The sequence below is a fragment of the Oncorhynchus clarkii genome, chromosome 12 (assembly GCF_045791955.1).
Source record: "Oncorhynchus clarkii lewisi isolate Uvic-CL-2024 chromosome 12, UVic_Ocla_1.0, whole genome shotgun sequence".
NCBI lineage: Eukaryota > Metazoa > Chordata > Actinopteri > Salmoniformes > Salmonidae > Oncorhynchus > Oncorhynchus clarkii.
Genome location: NC_092158.1, coordinates 69104564 through 69122175, shown reverse-complemented (window position 1 = coordinate 69122175; position 17612 = coordinate 69104564). Strand labels below are relative to the sequence as shown.

The following is a 17612-nucleotide window of genomic DNA, read 5'->3' as shown; positions in this document are numbered from 1 at the left end:
CTAGTGCTTCCTGCTTTAATGTTTGCTTGTGATCACAAATCAGGAGGATAGAATTTTGGTCAGATTTGCCAAATGGAGGGTGAGGGAGAGCTTTGTATGTAAAGGTGGTCCAGAGTTTTTTCCCTCTGGTTACACATTTAACATACTGATAGAAATTTGATAAGTTTTCCTGCATTAAAGTCCCCGGCTAATAGGAGCGTTGCCTCTGGGTGAGTGTTTTCCTGTTTGCTTATGGCAGTATACAGCTCATTGAGTACGGTCTTAGTGCCAGCATCGGTCTGTGGTGCTATGCTACGAAAAATACAGATGAAAACTCTCTAGGTAGATAGTGTGGTCTACAGCTTATCATGACATACTCTACCTCAGGAGAGAAAAACCTTGAGACTTCCTTAGATATTGTGCACCTGCTGTTTTTTTACAGAAATACACCGTCTGCCGCCCCTTGTCTTACCAGACGACCCTGTTCTATCCTGCCGATACAGTGTATAACCAGCCAACTGTATGTTGATAATGTCGTCAGTCAGCCACAACTCCGTGAAGAATAAGATATTACAGTTTTGAATGTCACATTGGTAGTTTAATCTTCCGCGTAGGTCATCGATTTCTTTTCTCCAAAAATTGCACGTTTGCTAGCAGAATGGAAGGAAGTGGGGGTTTATTCGATCACCTAAGAATTCTCAGAAGGCAGCCCACTCTCTGGCCCCTTTTTCTCTGCCTTCTCTTCACGCAAATGACGGGGATCTGGGCCTGTTCACGGGAAAGCAGTATATCATTCACATCGGGCTCGTCGGTCTCGTTAAAGGTAAAAAAGGATTCAGCCAGTCCGTGGTGAGTAATCACAGTTCTGATGTCCAGAAGTTATTTTCGGCCATAAGAGATGGTAGCAGCAACATTATGTACAAAACAAGTTAAACAATAAGTTACAAACAACGCAAAGAAACAAACAAAAAAACACAATTGGTTAGGAATAGCTAACACGTCAGCCTTGTACTCTGGCGCCATCTAGGCCTTAGGTACTTAGTGAATAAAAATATAAATGCAACATGTACAACACGACACGTGTTCAGCTGAAATAAAATATCCCAGAAATCTTCTGTGTGCACTAAAAGCTTATTTCTCTCCAAAAAAAAATCACAAATTTGTTGACATCCCTGTTAGTGAGCATTTCTCCTTTGCCAATATAATCCATCCACCTGACAGGTGTGGCATATCAATAAGCTGATTAAACAACATACTTATTACACAGGTGCACCTTGTGCTAGGAGAAATACAAGGCCACTCTAAAATGAGAAGTTTTGTCACACAGCACAATGCCACAGATGTCTAAAATGTTGAGGGAGTGTGCAATTGGCATGCAGAAATGTCTACCAGAGCTATTGCCAGAGAATTGAATGTTCATTTCCATACCATAAGCCACTTCCAATGTTACTTTCGAGAATTTGGCAGTACATCCAACCAGCCTCACATCCGCAGACCACGTGTAACAAAGCCAGCCCAGGACCTCTACATCTGGCTTCTTCACCTGCGGGATCCTCTGAGACCAGACACCTGGACAGCTGATGAAACTGTGGGTTTGCACAACCAAAGAATTTCTGCACACCATCTCAGGGAAGCTCATCTGCATGCTCTTCATCCTCCCCAGGGTCTTGACCTGACTGCAGTTTGGCATCGTAACCGACTTCAGTAGGCAAATGCTCACCTTCGATGGTCACTGGCATGCTGGAGAAGTGTGCTCTTCATGGATTAATCCCGGTTTAGACTGTACCGGGCAGACGGCCGACAGTGTGTATGGCGTCGTGTGGGCGAGCAGTGTGAGATTGTCAACGTTGTGAGCAGACTGCCCCATGGTGGCAGTGAGGTTATGGTATGGGCAGGCATAAGCTACAGACAACAAACACAATTGCATTTTATAGATGGTAATTTGAATGAACAGAGATACCGTGATTACTGTGCCATTCATCCACCACCATCACCTCGTGTTTCAGAATGATAATGCACTGCCCCATATTGCAATGATCTATAAACAATATCTGCAAGCTGATAATTTCAGACTCATTCCATGGCCTGCATACTCACCAGACATGTCACCCATTGAGCATGTTTGGGATGCTCCGGATCAACTTGTGTGACAATGTGTTTCAGCTCCCGCCAATATCCAGCAACTTTGCTCAGCCATTTGAAGAGAAGTGGGACAACATTCCAAAGTCCACAATCAACAGCCTGATCAACTCTATGCGAAGAAGATGTGTTACACTGCATGAGGTAAATAGTGGTCACACCAGATACTGACTGTTTTTTTGATCCATGTCGCTACCTATTTTAACTGTGTTCAACAGATGCATCTGTATTCCCAGGCAGGTGAAATCCATAGATTAGGGCCTAATGAATTTATTTCAATTGACTGATTTCCTTGTATGGACTGTAACTCAGTAAAATCTTTGAAATCGTTGCATGTTGGCACCACCCTCCCGGGTGGCGCAGTGGTTAAGGGCGCTGTACTGCAGCGCCAGCTGTGCCATCAGAGACTCTGGGTTCGCGCCCAGGCTCTGTCGTAACCGGCCGCGACCGGGAGGTCCATGGGGCGACGCACAATTGGCCTAGCATCGTCCGGGTTAGGGAGGGCTTGGTCGGTAGGGATGTCCTTGTCTCATCGCGCACCAGCGACTCCTATGGAGGGCCGGGCGCAGTGGGCGCTAACCAAGGTTGTCAGGTGCACGGTGTTTCCTCCGACACATTGGTGCGGCTGGCTTCCGGGTTGGATGCGCGCTGTGTTAAGAAGCAGTGCGGCTAGGTTGGGTTGTGTATCGGAGGACGCATTACTTTCAACCTTCGTCTCTCCCGAGCCCGTACGGGAGTTGTAGCGATGAGACAAGATAGTAGCTCCTACAACAGTTGGACACCACGAAATTGGGGAGAAAAAGGGGTACAAATTAAAAATTTAAAAAATAATAATTGTTACATGTTGCGTTCATGTTTTTGTTTTTGTTTAGTGTAGTTCACAGATGGCATGAAAGATGTCCCTCTCAACAGCAGAGGGCAGTGAGATCCTGCTTAAAGATAATTACTATCTGTATGTTGTTGTTGGTGGGTGTTTACATGTTGTTTTGAGTGTTTTTGAGTGGCTCAATCAGAGAGTCAGATACTCTATGTTTTACTTTGATCCTACATCCACTCACCTCCCCTCATCCCTCTCCTGTACCTTACCCTCTCCTCTTATCTTCTCACCTACTCTCATCCTTCTCCTGTACCTTACCCTCTCCTCTTATATTCTCACCTCCTCTCATCCCTCTTCTGTACCTTACCCTCTCCTCTAATCTTGTTGTCACTTCTCTTCCACTCTCATGGCCGCTTCTCCCCTTTCGCCATCTGTACCATCCTCTCCATCCATCTGCTCTTATTCCTCTCCTCGCCTCGCCTCTCTTCTATTCTCTGACCCTCTCCATCCATTTACCCTCATCTCCTCTCCTCCCACCTTGAACTTAGTCCCCTTCCTTCTATCCTCCTCACTCTCCTCCTCTCCTTCCCTGAAACATCCTCCCACCTTGAGCTTGGTGCCATCCATCAGGAGGAGCTGCTCCCCGTCGATGTCCCTGGCAGTGAACTCTGGGATGTACTGCTCCATGTTCAACCCCTTCAGCCACTGGCACACCTGCTGGGTGCTCCACGACGACACTAGGCACAGCGGCTCATCTATAGGCTGGAAGGAAGGTTGCCCAAGATCTTCAGTAATCGAGTACAATTGCGTTGCTTCAGCTTCCTAATATGAAAAATAGCTTTTTGTGAGTTAGCAGTCTGAAGAGCATGTTAATCTGCCCCCTGGTGGTCATGAATAACATAACACAAAACAATTTAGCCTTGCCTCTCAGTGCAGCGACATACAGCGAACGTATTACACCCACTGATATGTATCTTTAGGTTGCATTGACCGACTTAAAAAGCTGCCTCTATAGTCTAGACCCCCTTGAGTCACACACACATACGCACGCGCACACAAACAACATTGTTTAACTGATCTAACCGCTGGTCTGGTGTTGTTAGCCTGGTGGCTAGCAGGGTCCTGTCAGGTTGGCTGTCTGCCAGACACTGAGGTGTTCTCAGAATGTCTATCCACCGGCGGTGAAGCACAGGAACAAGTGAAGCGCTGCTCAAATTAACTCAGGGTGATGGAAGAGGCAGCCGGCTGAGAGGTCTCTCTCTCTCTCTCTCGCTCTCTGCATCTTCTCCCTTTTCCCTCATGTTATTAGCCTTGAATAAACATGATATCAACATACAGGCAGACTTTTCCTATGGGACGTGGTTGGTTTGAGAGACCCTCTATTTTACATTATTAGCCAAAGGTTTTATAGAAAGTGGATTACATGACCTAGGCTACCATATACAAACACTGTTCCATTACTTCAACCATGCTAATTCAGGTAACGTGCTCCGCTGGAAGGCAAAACAGCACATTCCCCGTTGGGATTTTCCGTCTCACCAACAACTGGGACACACATCTACTCTCACACGCTTACTCAACCAGGTGTGATTAAGTCCTGGGTTCAAATACTATTTATTTTTATTTTAAATACTTTGAGTGTTTCATTGAGTGAACCTGAGGTGTGTTAAACAAGGGGAATAGATTTTGACTGTTAGCTAATGTTAGCTTAGTGTTAGCCGAGAACATGAGGTAACATTATCTTATGTCTGAGAAGGTGGTCTCTTTTGGGTCTAAACTGCCACTACAAATAATAATGTGGCGTTCTACTATTGTACATGTAGCAGGAATAGGAAAGTTATTTGCAGTTTGATTATTGCCACTGAAATGGCATAGTAATCTTTACCGTTTGATGTTTCACTGTAACATTTCAGAATGTTCACTGAAATCACCCCACCGAAATTGCAACTAAAGGAACATGTTCGGCACAAATGGAAACCCAGTTGAGCGCACCTCCGGAGTGGCAGATGGGCAGGGTTTGCACTTTGGAGACTATTCCATTGGTTCCGTTGCGCCAGGCATGCGTCACACAATCAAGTGCAGGTTAAAGTATTTGGGTAAAAAAGCAAATACTATCTGTACCCAGGTCTGACGTGTATCCTGCATCCCTCTGTAATGGCAGCTTAAGGAGATGAGAGGGAGAGAGTCATAAAGCCCCTCTGAAAACCCAATATCCCCTCCAACAAGCTGAGCCAAATCAGATGTGACGGGAGAGAGAGAGAGCTAGTTTACCGGAGGTAATTGATTCCCTAATCACTGTGCAGCTGTGTCTGACAGCGTCTGGCCAGAGAGTGTTTTTGAGAGAGCAAGAGCACTCACCAGACTCAGGCTTTAAAAACACCAGGACCACACACTCTGCACTCTTACTGTTATGGATCTAAGTGAACTGCTTGAAACTTCTAACTGAATGCAGTGTGTGCTATAGTATGAATAGTGTAAGCTTGTTGCCACAGGTAACCAAGAAGACATAACTACGTCCAGTTGGGGTTATTTCAGGTAATGGTACTCATTTTACTAAAGAAGAATTCAGAGTTTTGTAGGTACACTATTACATATTTGAGTGGAACGCTACTTTAATCAAAAATAGTATCTTACATTCTCTCTCTGAACAGTGATCCAGGCCTCAGGCAAACCCTCTGTCTCATATACGGTATCATAATGAAATAGAGTTTAGATCCATTTAGTCCTAGGCAAAGAATGCCCACTACCACCACCACAACTGCATTAGGAAGCCCCTTACCTCGTCTGAGGACTGGGAGAGGGTCTGGTAGCGTTGTGAGGAGCGGGAGGACGAGTCGGCTGTGGTCCCACTCGAGGCGTGAGGGGGACTACAGGGGGGCGGTGAGAACTCATCACTCAGGGCAGACTCCTAAGGGAGGGAGGGAGGGAGGCAGGGAGGGAGGGAGGGAGGGCAGAGAAATGATCCAATCATGATAAATAAATACAGTTTTCTCCACATTGTTTCCTGTATTCTTTGACACTTTGGGATTAAGTAAAAGTGCACAGTGATATTTTTATTGAGTGTGACCACTGTGGTCAAACAGCATTGGATCGATTGATTTGTCCAGTTCAAGATCAATTACATCTGACAATAGTAGGATATTAATGCATTGTTTGTAAACCTTACTTTCAGACATTGTTGCTTAGAAATATAAAATGTTTGGTCACAGCAGTAACACTGAAAAATAATACATAAGCATCATATTTTGGATGAATTGCCCTCTCAAATGATGCCCCTGCAAACACATATGCATGCACACACACAACAAAAACTCACACTGACACACAGCCCTATAACAGCCCCCTTGAGAGCCACAGTGCAGGGGCCCAAATTTCCAGTGCAGAGGAGGAAGGCAAAGTCATGGGTATGTGCCACCTCTCCAGACACCAGGCTTATTAGGGTTGAGTCCCAAAGGGCACTGTGTTCCCTACACTACCGGTCCAAAGTTTTAGAACACCTACTCATTCAAGGGTTTTTCTTTATTTTTTACTATTTTCTACATTGTAGAATAATAATGAACACATCAAAACTATGAAATAACACATAAGGAATCATGTAGTAACCAAAAAAGTGTTAATCAAATCAAAATATATTTTATATTTGAGATTCTTAAAAGTAGCCACCCTTTGCCTTGGACAGCTTTGCACACTCTTGGCATTCTCTCAACCAGCTTCACCTGGAATGTTTTTCCAACAGTCATATACTGAGCACTTGTTGGCTTCTTTTCCTTCACTCTGCGGTCCAACTCATCCCAAACCCTCTCAATTGGGTTGAAGTCGGGTGATTGTGGAGGCCAGGTCATCTGATGCAGCACTCCATCACTCTCCTTCTTGGTCAAATAGCCCTTACACAGCCTGGAGGTGTGTTCGGTCATACTCTTGTTGAAAAACAAATGATAGTCCCACTAAGCCCAAACCAGATGGGATGGCGTATCGCTGCAGAATGCTTTGGTAACCATGCTGGTTAAGTATGCCTTGAATTCTAAATAAATCACTGACAGTGTCACCAGCAAAGCACACCCACACCATAACCCCTCCTCCATGCTTTACGGGGGGAAATACGCATGCAGAGATCATCCGTAATACCCACAAGCCGCAACTCACGAAAACACGGTGGGTGGAACCAAAAATCTTGGACTCCAGACCAAAGGACAGATTTCCACCTGTTTAATGTCCATTGCTCGTGTTTCTTGACCCAAGCAAATCTCTCCTTCTTATTGGTGTCCTTTAGTAGTGGTTTCTTTGCCGCAATTCGACCACAAAGGCCTGAATCACAGTCTCCCCTGAACAGTTGACATTGAGATGTGTCTGTTACTTGAACTCTGTGAAGAATTTATTTGGGCTGCAATTTCTGAGGCTGGTAATGCTAATGAACTTATCCTCTGCAGCAGATGTAACTCTGGCCTGGTCTTCCATTCCTGTGGCAGTCCTCATGAGAGCCAGTTTCATCATAGTGCTTGATAGTTTCTGCAACTGCACTTGAAGAAACGTTCAAAGATCTTGAAATGTTCCGTATTGACTGACCTTCATGTCTTAAAGTAATGATGGACTGTCATTTCTCTTTGCTTATTTGAGCTGTTCTTGCCATAATATGGACTTGGTCTTTTACCAAATATGACTATCTTCTGTATACCCAGTTGGACAGGCACACAGTGGTTGAAAGGGATTTAACGGCCCTCTGCTTTCAATGGGTAACTTGTCACAACACAACTGATTGTCTCAAACGCAATAAGAAAATAAATTCCACAAATTAACTTTTAAGGCGGCACACCTGTCAATTGAAATGCATTCCAGGTGACTACCTCATGAAACTGGTTGAGAGAACGCTAAGCGTGTGCAAAGTTGTCATCAAGGCAAAGGGTGGCTATTTGAAGAATCTCTAATATAAAGTATATTTTGATTAGTTTAACACTTTATTGGTTACTACATGATTCCATATGTGTTATTTCACAGTTTTGATGTCTTCACTGTTATTCTACAATGTAGAAAATAGTCAAAATAAAGAAAAACCCTTGAATGAGTAGGTATTCTAAAACTTTTGACCGGTCTACTTTTAAATTCGGACAAAACAGAGATGCTTGTTCTAGGTCCCAAGAAACAAAGAGATCTTCTGTTGAATCTGACAATTAATCTTAATGGTTGTACAGTCGTCTCAAATAAAACTGTGAAGGACCTCGGCGTTACTCTGGACCCTGATCTCTCTTTTGAAGAACATATCAAGACCATTTCAAGGACAGCTTTTTTCCATCTACGTAACATTGCAAAAATCAGAAACTTTCTGTCCAAAAATGATGCAGAAAAATTAATCCATCTACTTTCCGGCTACCCGGATAAAGCACTAAATAAACTTCAGTTAGTGCTAAATACGGCTGCTAGAATCCTGGCTAGAACCAAAAAATTTGATCATATTACTCCAGTGCAAGCCTCCCTACACTGGCTTCCTGTCAAAGCAAGGGCTGATTTCAAGGTTTTACTGCTAACCTACAAAGCATTACATGGGCTTGCTCCTACCTATCTCTCTGATTTGGTCCTGCCGTACATACCTACACGTACGCTACGGTCACAAGACGCAGGCCTCCTAATTGTCCCTAGAATTTCTAAGCAAACAGCTGGAGGCAGGGCTTTCTCCTATAGAGCTCCATTTTTATGGAACGGTCTGCCTACCCATGTCAGAGACGCAAACCCGGTCTCAACCTTTAAGTCTTTACTGAAGACTTATCTCTTCAGTGGGTCATATGATTGAGTGTAGTCTGGCCCAGGAGTGGGAGGGTGAACGGAAAGGCTCTGGAGAAACGAACCGCCCTTGCTGTCTCTGCCTGGCCGGTTCCCCTCTTTCCACTGGGATTCTCTGCCTCTAACCCTATTACAGGGGCTGAGTCACTGGCTTACTGGGGCTCTCTCATGCCGTCCCTGGAAGGGGTGCGTCACCTGAGTGGGTTGATTCACTGATGTGGTCATCCTGTCTGGGTTGGCGCCCCCCCTTGGGTTGTGCCATGGCGGAGATCTTTGTGGGCTATACTCAGCCTTGTCTCAGGATGGTAAGTTGGTGGTTGAAGATATCCCTCTAGTGGTGTGGGGGCTGTGCTTTGGCAAAGTGGGTGGGGTTATATCCTTCCTGTTTGGCCCTGTCCGGGGGTGTCCTCGGATGGGGCCACAGTGTCTCCTGACCCCTCCTGTCTCAGCCTCCAGTATTTATGCTGCAGTAGTTTATGTGTCGGGGGGCTAGGGTCAGTTTGTTATATCTGGAGTACTTCTCCTGTCCTATTCGGTGTCCTGTGTGAATTTAAGTGTGCTTTCTCTAATTCTCTCTTTCTCTCTTTCTTTCTCTCTCTCGGAGGACCTGAGCCCTAGGACCATGCCCCAGGACTACCTGACATGATGACTCCTTGCTGTCCCCAGTCCACCTGGCCGTGCTGCTGCTCCAGTTTCAACTTCCACCTGGCCGTGCTGCTGCTCCAGTTTCAACTGTTCTGCCTTATTATTATTCGACCATGCTGGTCATTTATGAACATTTGAACATCTTGGCCATGTTCTGTTATAATCTCCACCCGGCACAGACAGAAGAGGACTGACCTGCATTGCTTGCTGTTTGGGGTTTTAGGCTGGGTTTCTGTACAGCACTTTGAGATATCAGCTGATGTACGAAGGGCTATATAAATAAATTTGATTTGATTTTGATTAGTGTATATAATGCATTACTTTTGACAATGGTGAAAAAAGTACCTAATTGTCATGCTTGGGTAAAAGTAAAGATACCTTAATAGGAAATGACTCAAGTAAAATTGAAAGTCACCCAGTAAAATACTACTTGAGCAAAAGTATAAAAGTATTTGGTTTTAAATATACTTAAGCATCAAAAGTAAATGTAATTGCTAAAATATACTTAAGTATCAAATGTGAAAGTATAAATAATTTAAAAGTCCTTATATTAAGCAAAGCAGAAGTCACAATTTTCTTGTATACATTTTTTTTACGGTTAGCCAGGGGCACACTCCAACACTCAGCTGTCATTTACAAAGTGTTTAGTGAGTCAGTACAGATACCCCAAAAAACACTTAAGTAGTACTTTCAAGTATTTTTCCTTAAGTACTTTATACCACTGATTTTTGACCAGGGCCCATAGGGCTCTGTTCAAAAGTAGTGCACTATGCATGCTAGAGCTATTAACCCAGTTGGACAGGCACACAGTGGCTGAAAGGGATTTAACGGCCCTCTGCTTTCAATGGGAAGCTGCAGCTTTAATTGCTGTGCAGAGCGAAGGACCCCGGCCTCCATGCTGATGACTAAGTGCATCTGGGATGCTTTGCCTAGCTACTCCTCACTATTAAACCCCATGGAGTTCTGTTCTAAATTGCACTCTAGTCCCTATAAAGTGCACTACATTTGCCCTGTAGTCAAAAGTATTGCACTTTACGGGAAATAAAGGTGCTATTTGGGATAGGCCCATGCTCCCAACATGTTGCTAAGGTTTTTTTTAGATGTGTCATGTGGCAGGTGTTAGAGAGTATGTATAAACACTCCCCCTGCCCCAATATTTGGGAGGGTTTTGACTCAGAATGGATCAAACCAAGTGAAGCTGAGAGGGGTGGATGGGTGTTTTCTCCCATAGAGGGCTATATTGATGAACTCACCGAACTTAGCCTGCCAATGGTTAATTCAAAGTTGTTGTTTTTTAAAGCATATGTAAACAAGGGCATTAGAATATCTATTAACCACTAAGTGGAAATATGCTCTGCTGTGTTTTGTTCCTTCTTTTGTTAAGCGGTAATCTAGTTGTCTTGACATTGATGTTGTGGTTAGCTAAAAGCATCGCAGCGGTCAAGTCACCAAGGTGAGTAAATCAACAGCATCGATTGCATCATGGGATTTCTGCCTACGACTGCAAATGTGGGCAAAGAGAGACCTCCAACAAGAAACATATGTATTGTTAGGTGTCCTGTGGGTGTACCTACTGGTTATATGTTTTCATGGCAAGGATATGGACAGGCTACACATGAACATATTAGCAGAAAGAATGTCATCATCTATGGCAGAGATATATCTCAATATGCAACGTACCATATTTGTTGTGCTGACAAGGGCTTACAACACCTTTGATCTATAAAGCAATGTGTCCACATAAGCAGAAAAACTGTAAAGCTCCAAGAGCCAGGCATGCTCTTAACTATACGTTTGACAGTGAAATACAAACAGTTTGATATATGAACACACACCATGTTTTGTTACATCAACGGTGTGTTTGGACGGCTGTATATTTCTTATCAGTCCTTCCTGTGCTTCTTAGCTAAACGGCCATTGGCCCACAAGCTTCTGAAATATAATCTATTTCCCTTAGAAATACTCAGGCCTTTGGCAGAGGCTTTAATTAGCTGGTGCAAAGTCAGTGGGAGGCATATGTCTGCCTTCCTGGGTATTTTGAGCGGACAACCACTATAAGCCTATCTTCTTCCTATAACCCTGTACCTCAGCTTCTTTCTTCTGTATATTAAGCTATGTTTTCCATCCAATAGATGCGCATGTACCAAACCATGTAACAGGACGACAGAGCAACACCAAAATCCCTCAATATGGTCAATCGGATCTAACAACTGAAGAGTATCTTGCATCGGTGCCATGTTCTTGTTTTAACTCCCGAAGTAATCTGTCAATATCTTTTCTGAAACAGGTTACATTTGACACGAGTATGTGACATTGTGCCGCACAAAGGGCCATCGATTTCCCCTCTGTGTAAATGTAGCCATGCTTGTCGATAGATGTCGAATAGCAGCACCCTCTTGGACACAGAGGAAAACGCGCCCTGCTTCCTAATTGGGTTTCAATCCCTCAGACTCTCCACAGGAGCTGAGTCACACCATGGGCCTCTCCAGATCAATTATATATACAGTTAGGGAGAACAAGTATTTGATACACTGCCGATTTTGCAGGTTTTCCTACTTACAAAGCATGTAGAGGTCTGTAATTTTTATCATAGGTACACTTCAACTGTGAGAGATCCAGAAAATCACATTGTATGATTTTCAAGTAATTCATTTGCATTTTATTGCATGACATAAGTATTTGATCACCTACCAACCAGTAAGAATTCCGGCTCTCACAGACCTGTTAGTTTTTCCTTTAAGAAGCCCTCCTGTTCTCCACTCATTACCTGTATTAACTGCACCTGTTTGGACTCGTTACCTGTATAAAAGACACCTGTCCACACACTCCATCAAACAGACTCCAACCTCTCCACAATGGCCAAGACCAGAGAGCTGTGTAAAGACATCAGGGATAAAATTGTAGACCTGCACAAGGCTGGGATGGGCTACAGAACAATAGACAATCAGCTTGGTGAAAAGGCAACAACTGTTGGTGCAATTATTAGAAAATGGAAGAAGTGGAAGAAGTGGAAGAAAATGGAAGAAGTTCAATCTCACCTCGTGGGGCATCAATGATCATGAGGAAGGTATCAAATACTTATGTCATGCAATAAAGTGCAAAATAATTACTTAAAAATCATACAATGAGATTTTCTGGATTTTTGTTTTAGATTCTGTCTCTCACAGTTGAAGTGTACCTATGATAAAAAATTACAGACCTCTACATGCTTTGTAAGTAGGAAAACCTGCAAAATCAGCAGTGTATCAAATACTTGTTCTCCCCACTGTTTGTGTGTGAGAGGGAGAGAGAGTGAGAGGGAGAGAGAGATAGATGGATGGATGGATGGATGGATGGATGGGGAGAGAGAGAGAGAGAGAGAGAGGGTGGGAGTGAGATGGAAGGAGAAGAAGAAAGAGGGAGAGAGGCTTAGGATGACAAAACTAGACGATGCTAGTCGCAAAAGTGTTTATAGAAGTGTAGCAGTTTTATATCTCTGGTGTCTGCTTCTCTCATCTGGTGACTGTTTTCATTTGATGTGCATTTGAAGCTCAAACCCAGTAGGAGAAAGTTTTCTCCTTGACAATTTGTAAAAAGAATTTGGCATATCTCCAAGGGTAACAGCAGAATCCGTTTCTTGGTTATTTAAACTGTGGAATGTATAGACGGTTTGGTTGTTTAGCAACAAAACCGACGCATGTGCAACTACAGTATGGGGCAAAACAAGGGTTGGCCTAGACTGTTGACAATATGTAAACTATATTTCGTCTCCAATGTTTATTGAAAACAAAAATACAGTTGCACAATGAGCACTTATCTCTCAAATACATCATTACAGTTATTGGTTAGCTAGATATCTAGCCATTTTTTTCTCATATTAGCATAGAGGTGACAGTCAAAACACCTCAAAACAAGACATGGTATCAAGAAAAAGTTTAAATGAGCTGAAACGAGCCACTTACAATTCACCATGTGACAGTTTCTTAAAATTGTTGCTAGCTATCTGGCCATCCAGAACCATAACAACACATGGCCTTCTGTCCCTTTGAAGCGTGCGCATCATTTTTGTGACATTGTCAGATGTGGCAGAAATCTTAATGACAGACGTGAAATGAAGACTAGACTATATGCTAATGCTAACATAAACACACGAGGCCTCTGATAATGATAAAAACACAAAGTGGACAATGGTAGTAGTAACACAATAGTGCAGTCTGACCTAAATATGATATCTGAAGGCGTCTATATGTTATTGTGGATGTGAGTTACCTGGGAGTTGGACTTGCGGGGGCTGCAGTCCTGTGAGACCAGTTTGGGGGAGCAGGGAGGAGTTGCCCCGGACGACACGGAGCCCCTGGTGCTGTCAGTGAACCAGGAGAAAGGCACGAAAGAGCCAGAGGACCTGGACGGGCTCTCAGATGGCTCCCTGTGCAGAGAAAGAGAGACATTCAATATGCTAACTGAATGAGCCACAATGGTGCCTCTAATATACTAACTAGGTCTAATAGAGCCAACATTTTGCCTCCTTTATTGAAACAGAGGGACAGAGCCAAAAGGGCTTCCCATGGACTCACCGGCTTCCCATTGACAGTCTGTTTGACTTGTCTTTTCTGACCCTCACATAGGAGCGTCTCAATGTGACCCTTCAGAAGAACAAAAAAATGGTGGGTTAAAATCAACAGAAAGCACCAGTTTTGAAACTGACAAATTTACAATGTGTTTACAATGTAAACCGTTTAAATGTCTGTATATTGAGCACCTACCCCAGGTCCAAGAATCTCCTCTTGGTCTTCTTGTCGAAGATAAGGCTGTTGTTGCCGGGGTCAGCCGGGCTGGTGTCTCGACTGTCTTCTGAAACTAACACTGAGAAGAAAAAAAAAATGGCAATTAGCACATTATTGATTAATCAAAGCAATTTTTTTTTAAACATTAACCCACCATTACCAACATTTTGGTGTGGCCTTAATGGTATGGTGGTTGTGTATCTGTGTGTGTGTGTGTATTTTGCCTATTTAGGCTTAATATACCATAGTTAATATCACAGTGCATGTAATTCTTAGTGTGGGGAGTTGGACTGTAATAACTAGGATGAGGATTTTCTTGCCCAATGCGGATGTCTGCCTCTCGTACCCTCACTGTCTGGGCGTCGTGCCCGTCGAATGTAAACAGGCGAGCAGTCCGAACTGGGACACGACTTGGAGGGAGAACTGTTGGGCGTGGTCACCAGGGCCTCCTGAGACGTGGCGTTTGTCAGCTGGCGGTACCGGCCCCGAGGGGCTGGCGACCCGGTCCCGCCCTCCTCCGGGGAGCGCCGTAAGGAGGAGGTGTCGAAGGAGAACACGGGGCTCCGTAAGGTGGGACAAGGGGAGGACGAGGAGAGGAGCGAATCAGGAGAAGGGGAGGAGCCTCCTCGCAGGGTGGAGTGGAGGGGGGAACGGACGGAGTGCAGAGGGCTGTCCAGACACTATGGCACAAAGATTCAGAAACACCACAATATGTTTATATGTGAACTGACTGACACAAACAATAAATAGACACATGCGCGCACGCACACACACAACCACACACCAACACACCCACCTACACACACAGAGAGACAGACAGACAGACACACATACATACACGCACACAAGCATGCATTTACGCATATAAACACATGCATGCACCCACTCATGAACACAATTAGGGACATATGCGTTTGGGTCAATTCCATTCCACCTCCTGTATAGTAAGGAATAATTGGACATGACATTTGAATGGGAAAATGCTAATAACTGTAGTATGGTACTTTTCAAATGAAGTGCTAGTCCAATGAAATGCCTGAATGGGCTGGAATGTCATTTGAATTGACTGTAACTCTAGTGAGAGAAAATACTCCAAACGACCAAACAACAGATATGAAGAGAGCGAGACACACTCTCCAATGCCCTCCAAAATAGCCTAGGCCATTGAGACATTTTCCCATCTGATAATCTCCAGATCATCTGAAATGAGTTCTAGGACTAAGAAACGGATTTCATGTGGATGGTTGCAATGGTATTTTACCATCTACAACTAAATGGGTTTGAATCTAAAGAATTCAACCATAAAATCAGATTGTCAAATGAAGCAGTGAAACATGATTCAATGCCTGATTGAGTCGAGCTTTGTTTTTCACCAATCAGGATCTACTCACGAGCATAGGCATGTACAGCGCTGTTAGTTATAGAGCTTTAGTTGCTATGTGACTTAGCTACATGTGTGCAGTATTATGGTATAGTGACTATATAAAATGCGCAATAAATACCTAAAATCTCCCTTGGTGCTATCTATGCAAAGATGTCTATCTATACTGTATTACCAAGACAAGGCCCTTGTCTTTTGTTATCACATGCTACAAGGTCATCATCAGACTACAAAGGAATGTGTCCTGTGGGTGTGCCTGTCCCTTTGAGAGTCCATGTCATCGATTGATTGGCTCTCACGCCTGTCACTCACCTTCCTCTCCAGACTGTCATCTCCCTCTGTGGAGCTGACACTGTCTCGGAAGCGAGAGCGAGAGGGGCGGTGCCTCCTGGCTTTGACGGACAGCTGGGCACGCCCCTTCTGTATGCTGTTGTCCAGCAGCTCTGTCTCTGGGATGGCCTCGTTCAGGTCTGAGGGAAGATCACAGAGAAAATGATGATATTCAGATCATTCAGGTCTGAGGGAAGATCACAGAGAAAATTATGATATTCAGATCATTCAGGTCTGAGGGAAGATCACAGAGAAAAGCTCAAATAAGTGCTGGACACAGATTTGAGAAGTGCTTTTAACAGATCCATTTGATGCGGAATGTGTTACAAGGAAAGCCCAGACCTAAACATTAGGCTACAGCTATTATAATATATTAATTTCACCTGGGACCTAGAAAGATAAACTACTGGGCAAAAGCTAATTCCCTTCATGTAAAATAAATCCTCTAATGTCTGTGTTACAAGAAGGTACAAGATACTGTTATACCACCTTTTTACATGTCAAACTGAGGAGTTTAATTGATCAAATGAAATATGTTTATCTGATCCTCCCCCTGCTGTAACATCCTCTATCTGTGGTGAACCCAGAGGAACGATCCTTTTGCCTTTGACCTCTTGACCCCAATCTGAGAGCCCTTCAGCGTTTCCATCAATTATCTCTCCCTCTCCTCCCCTCATCCCTTCCATTCTTCACTCCATTTATCCAGCCCCCAGCCCCCAAATACATGACAATTAATCTATTTAATCACATTGGATGTTCCCCTGTGACTGAGTCAGCAGAGGATTGTGGGGGATGAACATTGACCTACGACCTGGTCCTCTCTTACAGTGCCTTCAGAAAGTATTCACACCCCTTGACTTTTTCCACATTTTGTTATGTTACAGCCTGAATTTAAAATTCATGAAATGTTGATTTTGTGTCATTGGCCTACAGACAATACCCCATAATGTCAAGGGGGAATTATGTTTTAGAAATGTTGACAAATTAATTAAAAATAATTTGCTGAAATGTATGAGTCAATAAGTATTCAACCCATTTGTTATGGCAAGCCGTAATAACTTTTGGAGTACAATGTTGCTTAACAAGTCACATAATAAGTTGCATGGACTCACTCTGTGTATAATAATAGTGCTTAAAACTTCTTCAGGATTGGTGGGTCCCTCACGGGACGGTTGAGCTAACGTAGGCTAATGTGATTAGCATAAGGTTGTAAGTAACAAGAACATTTCCCAGGACATAGACATATCTGGTAGTGGCAGAAAGTTTCAATTCTTGTTCATCTAACTGCACTGTCCAATTTACAGTAGCTATTACAGTGAAAGAATACCATGCTATTGTTTGAGGAGAGTGCACAGTTTTGAACTTGAAAGTTATTAATAAACAAATTAGGCAATTCTGGGCAGTCTTGATACAAAGGTTTTGAACAGAAATGCAATGGTTAATTTGATCAGTCTAAAATGTTGCGCAGACACTGCTGCCATCTAGTGGCCAAAATCTAAATTGCACCCGGGCTGGAATAATACATTATGGCCTTTGTCTTGCATTTCAAAGACGATGATACAAAAAAATACAAAAATACAAAAACATCTGTTGGTTTTTCTTTGTATTATCTTTTACCAGATGTAATGTGTTATATTGTCCTACATTCCATTCACATTTCCACAAACTTCAAAGTGTTTGCTTTCAAATGGTATCAAGAATATGCATATCCTTGCTTCAGGGCCTGATCTACAGGCAGTTAGATCTGGGTATGTCATTTTAGGGGGAAATTGAAAAAAAGGGGCGG

General features: G+C 43.5%; 1 protein-coding gene across 1 annotated transcript in view; it reads right to left on the bottom strand.

Moving 5' to 3' along the window:
• The window catches only part of LOC139421121 (sterile alpha motif domain-containing protein 14-like), a 47279-nt gene that overhangs the window by 9346 nt on the left and 20321 nt on the right, over positions 1-17612 (bottom strand). Inside the window, exons 2-8 of the mRNA XM_071171678.1 lie at positions 15809-15966; positions 14462-14795; positions 14095-14194; positions 13906-13974; positions 13601-13757; positions 5715-5843; positions 3542-3697 (exon numbers count right to left, since the gene is read on the bottom strand). Coding sequence (XP_071027779.1) covers positions 3542-3697; positions 5715-5843; positions 13601-13757; positions 13906-13974; positions 14095-14194; positions 14462-14795; positions 15809-15966 — 1103 coding nt within the window. The remainder of the gene's footprint in view (positions 1-3541; positions 3698-5714; positions 5844-13600; positions 13758-13905; positions 13975-14094; positions 14195-14461; positions 14796-15808; positions 15967-17612) is intronic.